General features: G+C 36.8%; 1 protein-coding gene across 1 annotated transcript; it reads right to left on the bottom strand.

Annotated features, from left to right (window-relative positions):
* Positions 1 to 248: 248 nt before the first annotated feature.
* On the bottom strand, positions 249 to 6,571 carry LOC128198524 (uncharacterized). Its single transcript, XM_052884421.1, has 6 exons — positions 6,007 to 6,571; positions 5,038 to 5,112; positions 4,853 to 4,929; positions 3,799 to 3,973; positions 3,240 to 3,534; positions 249 to 939 (listed from the first exon to the last, which is right to left on the bottom strand). Exons 1-6 carry the CDS (start codon positions 6,569 to 6,571, stop codon positions 249 to 251), a joined length of 1,878 nt encoding a protein of 625 aa, XP_052740381.1.
* Between the last annotated feature and the right edge of the window lie 2,760 nt (positions 6,572 to 9,331).

Raw genomic sequence — 9,331 nt, 5'->3', positions numbered from 1 at the left:
CCTGCGTGAGCCATCGGTCCATCTCTCCATGATTCCTCTGATGCCAGCTTTTTAGATCTTTAATTAGCTCCCTCGTCCACGTCCCTTTTCCGCCCGCGGACCATTCTGTTCCCCATTCCGTCAGGGTCTTTTCGCGTAGTTCATGTGAACTCGATTCTTTATCCAGAAAAGATTGCGCGCGTTCTCTAATTAGTTTGTCTACAGGGACAAGACCGGCTAAAACAAGTACTGCGTCTGTGGAGATAGTTCTATATGCAATGGCGGATGGCAATAGGCATAACTGGAGTTATGCCTATTGCCATCCGCCTCTGTACTGCCTCTAATTTTTTCCGATACAGTTCGACTCTCATGGTATTTTCGTAAATCGGCGCTCCGTAGAGAATAACGGAGTGAGCTACCGAAGCCAGTACTCTCCTCTTGCTCGCTCTAGGTCCCCCTCTTGTTGGCATCAGTTTGTGCAGTGCCTCGACCAAGTTTTGGGATTTTTTGGCGACCTCTTCAACGTGTTTTTTGTAGTTGAGGCTTTTATCGAGCCACACCCCGAGGTATTTAACGTGCTCTTTAGGAGCAACTGCCATATCCTCAACTACAAACTTTATTGGATCTAGTTTCCGCCTTCCGCTAAAAACAATAGCCTCAGTCTTCTCAGGTGCTAAAGCAAGCTTCTTTTCCTTCATCCATGCATTGATTCGTCGGAGCGCTGTGTTTGCCCTAGTCATGAGAGATTTCTCTGTATTTGCAACAACTACTAGCGCCAGATCGTCGGCAAAACCCACTAGCTGGATGCCCTCTTCCTGTTTAAGGTGGAGAACCCCGTCGTATAGAATGTTCCAGAGAGTCGGCCCTAGGATTGATCCTTGGGGCACCCCACTGCTGACTTTAATAACATCCTCTTTTCCCGTACAATCTTTAACTTTGACGCGTCTGTCTTCAAGATAGCTGCTTACAAGGTTTAGTATATACCCGGGGAATTTTCTCTTTTTAAGTTCGAGAACTATCTCTCTCCAGGAGGCAGAATTAAAAGCGTTTCTGACATCTAGACATATTAGGTCACACAATTTTCGGGTTTTTTGTGTACCACTCTTCGCCTTTATAGCAGTTCGTACTATTTCCTGTACCGCCATCAGGGTTGAGCGACCTTTCCTGAAACCGTACTGATTATTAGAAAGTCCGCCGTGTTCGGGTAGTAGGTTTTCAATTCGGTTTAGGAGTACTCGTTCCGTCAATTTTCCGTAACTGTCTAGTAGGCAGATAGGTCTGTATCCGGTTGGGTCGTCGGCAGGTTTGTTTGCTTTTTTGAGCAACACCAGACTGGCTATCTTCCAAGCTGACGGAAAAATGCCAGATTTAAAGACCTTGTCTAGAACGCCCTTAATTTTTTCCGGGATTGTCTCTACCGCGATTTTGACCACTTCGGGGTAAATGAGGTCGGGCCCTGGAGCCTTTTTTAATTTCAGGCTGTTAGGACTTTTCAATTAAAGAACAATTATTATGCGTACGCCCACTGTTTATTTGAAGATAATTAGATTAGTGAAAAATACAATGTCACACATTACACAGCTTACAAGGAAGAGGTAAGACGCCACAACATGGCGGACCAACAGAGTTGCCAACCTTAAAATTATATTATTGGTACGTTCACACCACCCCCCAATAAAATATTTTAAGCAAAATAAAATAGCTTCACTTTAACACAAATAACATAACTTCCCCTTAACACAAATAACATAACTTCCCCTTAACACAAATAAAATAACTTCCCCTTAACACAAATAACATAACTTCCCAAATAATCTCAAAAATTAAACAATCTTTCTCTGAACCTTTTAAATACAGTTCCCCCTAAAGCCTTAGTGAATATATCTGCTAATTGGTCTCCAGTGTTAATATAATTTAATTTTATAATCCCCTTTTCCAGCTTTTCGTAAACAAAAGATTATTTTATCCCTAAATGTTTAACCCTAGTAATACCAGTTGCCATTTGTGCCATTTTAATAGTAGACTGATTATCTTCAAATATATCAATAACTTGCACAACCCCAAATGTTGAAAGAATATCTCTTAGCCAACAAGCTTCACTTGTCGCTGCACACAAAGCTATAAACTCTGCCTCTGTAGAAGACAATGAGACAGTACACTGTTTTTTAGAAAACCAAATAACCGAACATCCAAACACTTTGAATACACACCCTGTTGTAGACTTATAGTCACTTAACCCTCCCCAGTCACTATCAACATAGCACATTACATTATTTTCCCTATTTCTGTAATACAACAAACTTAAGTCACATGTCCCTTTTAAATATCTTAGAATATTCATTAAAAGCTTATACAATAACTCAGATGCACAACTTTGATACCTACTTAAAATAGTTACAACTGCACAAATATCTGGTCTTGTACCCATGGCCAAATACATTAAACTACCTATTAATTTTCTACACTTTTTCTCTACATAAGCACTCTCTGAACTATCTCTTTTAAGTATACGAAAATTATAATTTTTATCAATAGGTAACAATAACAACTTGCAATCTACCATATTATATGTATGTAACAGCTTGTTTATATATTCTCTCTGTGAAATAGTAGTACACCCATTAATCAAATCCTGCTTAGTTTCTATACCCAGAAATTTATTTAAAGCCCCCATTTCTTTCATTTTAAACTGTTTACACAAAACATCTCTTAATTGTAAACTTTGTGCTTCACAATTTCCAAAGTACAATATGTCATCAACATACAATAACAAGAATGTTTTCTTGTCACCTATACATTTAGAAAACAAGCAATTATCTTTATTAGATTGTACATAACCCAGTGACAACATGACATTTGTAAAAGTTTCATTCCAGTACTTAGGTGCCCTTTTTAAACCATATAAAGATTTATTCAATTTTACAATTTTAACATCTGACTCGTCAGGCATACTCATATATAACTCTTCATCCAATTTTGAATTTAAAAATGCTCCACATACATCCATCTGATACACCTGTAAATTAAACTTAGTTGCTATACTCATAAAGATCCTAAATGTGTTTAATCTTGCTACTGGTGCATATAGATCACATTCATCAATATCATACTGTTCAAATCCTCTCGCAACTAACCTAGCTTTATAAATATTATTATCCTTCCTTTTCAAGACCCATTTTGAACTTATTAACTCTTTTCCTTCTGGTACACTATTTACTTCTGTCCATGTACCATTATCCTTTAATTGCTGTAACTCTGACCTTATAGCTTCTTTCCATTTGTCAGAGTCAGTACTTTGCATGGCCTCTTTATAACTCTTAGGCTCCTCACCCCATACCGCAAAACCTAAATCATAATTCTTTTGCCATCCTGGTCTTACAACTCTTCTACCTCTGCTTGTCACTATTTCCTCTTCACTACTAGAGTCTTCTCCTGTTGTCAATGTTGGATTTGACACATTCTCTAGCTCAAGGTACTCGTCTTCTGTTTCCTGACTTTCACTCGATGTAGAATCTCCTTCTCTCTGTGTCATCTCTGGTATTTCTATCATAATATCTTGTGTATTATTTGTATTATTTTTTAATTTTTCATCCCTTAAAAATATAATATCCCTTTTCACTTGGACTTCACTCTGACTTGGAAAATAAATTCTATACCCCTTGGTATCCTCATAACCTACAAAGATCCCTTGCTCACCTTTCACATCCCATTTTAATCTTTTTACTTTTGGTATATGCACAAACACTATATTACCAAAAACATACTTCAAACTTTCAATACTGAACTTTTTACCTAACAAGCTTTTGTAAGGACTCTCACCTTCTACCTTACTTTTGCCTGTCCTATTGATGATATACACTGCATTATTAATGGCTTCAGCCCACAACTCTTTAGGTAAATTCTTACTACTTATCATAGACCTCGCTGATTCTACCAATGTCCTAATCTCCCTCTCAGCTTTACCGTTCTGTTGAGGAGTATATTCTATACTTGTCTGATGAACAATACCCTTTTGAAGTAATAAGTCTTTTATTTCAGTATTAATAAATTCTTTCCCATTATCTGTGCGAATAGCTTTCAACTTAAAGTCTATCTGTCTTTCACACCAACTAACAAACTGTTTGAACTTTAATGGTACTTCACTTTTATATTTTAGAAAGTAAATAAATCTGAAATTTGTGTAATCATCCTTTAGAAGCAAGAAGTATCTACTACCCCCGACACTCTCCACTTCCATAGGTCCACACACATCACCATGAACTAATTCAAGAGGTTGAGAAGTACACCTAGTACTCTCTGTAAATGTTACTCTATGTATTTTACCCTGCAAGCATGCTATACACTGTTCCTTATCAATTTTAAATTTAATATTGTTATCTGTTAACACCTTTTTAACATAATCCAAACTTTGATGACCTAACCTTTCATGCCACTCAGACAACAATGATACAGTAGCTACATCCACCATATTGTTGCATTCATCATATAGAACATCCAACATGTAGGACTTACCCTTTAAATTCCCTACTGCACATAATAAACTGTCTTTATAAATACAACATTTGTCATTAAGCATTTTTACAACATAACCTTTTCTTATTGCAACCATTACAGAAAATAAGTTTATTTTAATATCAGGCACATGTAAAACATCAAATAAAGTTGCATTTGCATACCTATTACCATCAAACAATTTTAATTTAATATCACCTACCCCAGATACAGGTAAGCATCGCCCATCGCCTACAGTGACATAGCGATTTGAGACTACCTTATAGTTTTTGAATAATGACAAATCTTTACTAATATGTTCACTTGCACCACTGTCAATTAACCATTTATCACTTGACATGTCTATATTACTACAAAATACATGACTTATAAACGCATGACCCCCACTCTGATCATTATCGATGGCTTTTCTCTTAGGACAGTCCCGTTTCAAATGTCCTATCGCATGACATAAGAAGCACTTTCTTTTATCAACATTACTTTTACACTGCTGCACAAAGTGATTTGTTTTGCCGCACTTAAAACATTTCTTTGTCTGAAACTTACTATGCTGTTGAACATGAAGCGCTACATTTTCACCATCCTTGTCCAAACCTCTGGCCTTCACTCTCTCTTCCTCAACTAAAAGTCGAGCCACCAAGTCATCATATACTTGTTTATCACTATCCACAGACTCCCATGCAGATATGAAATGACCATAACACTCAGGTAATGACATCAAGATTTTTGTAATTAAAAACTTATCTGAAATTTCCTCACCGGCATGCTTTAACTGACAAGACATTTCTTGTAACTTTGACAAAAATGTTGCTAAATCCCCGCCTTCATACTTAAACTGGAAAAACTTCTGTTGTAACATCAGTGTGTTAGTAGCTGACTTCGCCTCGTAAACACTATGAAGTTTCTTCCACATTTCCTCAGAAGACTTACATGTTAAGACATGAACCATCACCGCCTCAGTTAACCTTGACACTATAATCACCTGTGCCTTTGCGTCCCTGGCATCATAATTATCAGTTTCCTTATCCTTACCGGTCACAATGGAAAACAAATCCGCTCCTTTTAGTGTGACTGACAGTTGAAATTTCCATACGCTCCAATTTTTCTGCCCCTCCAGCTTAATTGCTGAACCTTGTTGAAGAGTGTGGAAATCCATATTTTCACTCGCCCCGCAGAACCTCGCCGTACTTTGAAACTCCGCACGACCACCCCGGTTACTGCTTGTACCACGCCGCGTACTCGCTCCCGGCTCCAACCCAAGCGCCGACAAAAGACAATCGCTCGCACGTGTTTAAACCTATATCTTCACCTAAACAGTAGGTCACTGGGACCATAACCTGTTAGGACTTTTCAATTAAAGAACAATTATTATGCGTACGCCCACTGTTTATTTGAAGATAATTAGATTAGTGAAAAATACAATGTCACACATTACACAGCTTACAAGGAAGAGGTAAGACGCCACAACATGGCGGACCAACAGAGTTGCCAACCTTAAAATTATATTATTGGTACGTTCACACAGGCTTTTTGCAGCTGACTTGATCTCTTCTGTAGTCACTTCAACTGTTTGAGAAGCATCTTCTGCAATCCGGCAGAAGTCGTCGTGGATAGGAAAAAGGACATCGACCGCTGATCTAATCAGTGCCATATTTAGACTTGGGGGTTGTCGTCGCAATTTATTGGTGACTATTCTGTAACCCAAGCCCCAAGTATCTTTGTCTACTTCTTCGCAAAGTTCTTTCCACTGTTTTTCTTTCGACTTTGATATAGCCAGTTGTAGAGCTATTTTTGCGGACTTGTATTCCTCTCTAAGTCTTATTTCTTCGTCGTTTTGTTCCTCTTTGTTGGAGATGTTTATGTACTTTTTTCGTCTCTGGCGAGTGTATTTTCTCCGGCATTTGGTGCAGAAATCTCTCTTCTCTCTTATTTGCTCATTCCACCAGTATACCGGTGCTTTCTTGCGTATTCCTTTCTTGGGCATAGCTTTTTCGCACGCCTTCGTGGTGCTGTCTATTAGTTCAAGTGGTGTACTAATATTTTCTTCCTTTAGGAAACTTTCCAGAACATTTCGGTCCATTTTATCTAACCTCCAGCCTGGTGAAAAATTTTATACCGGTTTTATTTCCATTTGAAGTATGTGGAACTTTATGTATAGATGTCCGCTCAAGCTGTCATCATCCAGTACTTACCATTGTGATACTCTCTGTCTTAGGCTGGGGTTGACAATGGTGATATCTGGAGTTGATTTCTTAACGCCTCTTCGGAAAGTCGGAGCTACTCCTTCGTTGGCAATGATCATGTCTGCACTCGCGAGAAGCTCCATTATTAACCGTCCTCTAGCATCTTCAGATTTTTTTGACCAAAAAAGAAAAAAAAAAAAATCAAACTTGATATTAGATAACTCTAGAATGGTTCAACTTTGTGAGGTAAAAGTATAATTTATATATATATATATATACTCAGATCAGTTATCCGCCCACATTAATATGCGCTAGTATACTAAAATGGGCGAATATTTGTGCCTCTAAGTTATAAAGGTAACTTATTTAAGGTACAAACTACAGTTAAATTGTTTTGGCGTGTTAGTAAAAGAAAAAAGAAAGATTTTATAAGCCATTGCCACTAAGTTACAGTAGTAAAAGCACCAGGACACCGGGCGATGTGTGGAATGGAAAAAGAACTACTTACCCCTATATGAAAATAAATATACAGCCCTGATTTACAGTTCCTTTAGTGAGCTGTTTACTGAAGTATAATTGAACAAATATCTTGAATCTAATAATATGGATCTTAATAGGTGGTCAGAAAAAACGGACAAACTTACATTTAACTCTAAAAGCAATATTATTTATTTATTTATTTATACTTTATTGCACAAAGCAAACACAATAACAAAGAAGACAAAAGAAAACATAGAAAACAAGTATGTGCAAAGTGCAGACAACCTTTGGATAAAGGAATTAATGTAATTAAATGCGTGTTAGTGCAACAAAAAAATAATAATAATAAATATAGTATATTTATATATATTGGTAATCAAAGACAAAATGATCTTTTTCCATTCAAACATCGATATCTCAGCGAGAAATGCTCGTATCGAGATTTAAAAAAAACGAAATTAATCTGAATAAACAAGCTATCCGGTCCATATGGAGGTTGAGTCGAAAAAATTTTTTCCACGTCCGTAGATTAAAAAAAAACCCAAAAAAATTTCGAAAATTTTTTTTTCGGTGGTTTTCTTATGATTACTCGAAAAATATTCACGTCATCAACCCATATTCGGCTCACTGCTGAGCTCGAGTCTCCTCTCAGAATGAGAGGGGTTAGGCCAATAGTCCACCACGCTGGCCCAATGCGGATTGGCAGACTTCACACACGCCGAGAATTAAGATAATTCTCTGGTATGCAGGTTTCCTCACGATGTTTTCCTTCACCGATTGAGACATGTGATTTTTAATTTCTTAAAATGCACACAACTGAAAAGTTGGAGGTGCATGCCCCGGACCGGATTCGAACCCACACCCTCCGGAATCGGAGGCAGAGGTCATATCCACTGGGCTATCACAGCTCTACAGCTCTACGAAAAATATTATCAAAATAAAATTTTCAAACTCAGATCCAAAAACTAAACACTTAGAGCTACAATTTGCTTTTTATTTTTTTGCTGTACGACCATTTTTGTATAAGTTACAGCCTGTTGAAAATCCCCCAAAAATTTGAATTTTTTTCTGCTCCCTTAATTTTTGTGCATAGTATATGTTTTCTGAGAGCTACGAAATTTACTGAACTACTTACTTTTTACAATGCCATTTTTTTTCGCAAATTCAAATCTTTGTCAAATAGAAATCTCTAAATATTTTTGATTTCTCAATAAAAGGCGCAGAAATCAACAAGCTAGGCAAAATAACTCCTTTTTTATTAAAGTAACTCGTAGGTTGAATACCACAATAATTACCGGATGTTATGTTTAATTTGTACATACCTACATCAGAGTAAATATTATATATGATCAATTTTCTTATTATTGAAGATACCCATCGTAATAAAGGCCACAGCAGTCGAGGCATTTTTATTTAAAAATATTAGTTTTTAATTACCAAGACTCTTTCAAGTCCCGACCTCTTATTAACGTAGGCTTTGGCCTGTCAGAGCCATATTAATTGGCTGTTACTTTGGATATAATTACACCCATAATGGTCAGTAAGAACCTCTTTTGATACGTTCAATTTGTGCTGTTGATTTTTCGCTAATTTTTCAGCTGGATACATTGGAAACGTCTGTCAAACACTCAGACCAATTATTGTATTGGACCTGCCCAGCTAGACGTTACTTTTCTGTCAAAGTATATGATCAACGATCTAATGCGATTACAAAAACTATCTCTATAGAATCGATTTTAAATAGTTGTAATTGTGTTCCTCGATTAAAGAGCTCCTTAAAAATGTTTTTGTGAAGTTGAAGGAGGTGTAAAAAACGGGCAAAAACTTCTAGTTTAGTATAAGATATATATAAAATCGAAGCTCGTTTTCCTCAGAAAATGACAGACAATTTTGCTTGTGACTGTGAGTGTGATACAGGTCCTTCTATAATTGGTCTGAGGTCAAACAGCGTATGAAAATATATAAAAGCAGTAGGGACGTATTTGTTTTTTAGGGTGAAGGATTAAACTATTATTAGTCTGGTAAAGGGTGGGCTAGTTAATATGTTAACGACAGGGCGTGATGTTAAAAACTTGTTTTGTTACGTGACAAGGATCTTGCAACTTTGTATGTGTTTTTGTAACATTGAAGTGTATAAATATTTTTATATCGCATTTGTTGACTTTGTTTGTAGTTTT

Source organism: Bicyclus anynana, chromosome 11, assembly GCF_947172395.1.
Source record: "Bicyclus anynana chromosome 11, ilBicAnyn1.1, whole genome shotgun sequence".
Taxonomy (NCBI): Eukaryota; Metazoa; Arthropoda; class Insecta; order Lepidoptera; family Nymphalidae; genus Bicyclus; species Bicyclus anynana.
This window is presented reverse-complemented; position numbering and strand designations above follow the sequence as displayed.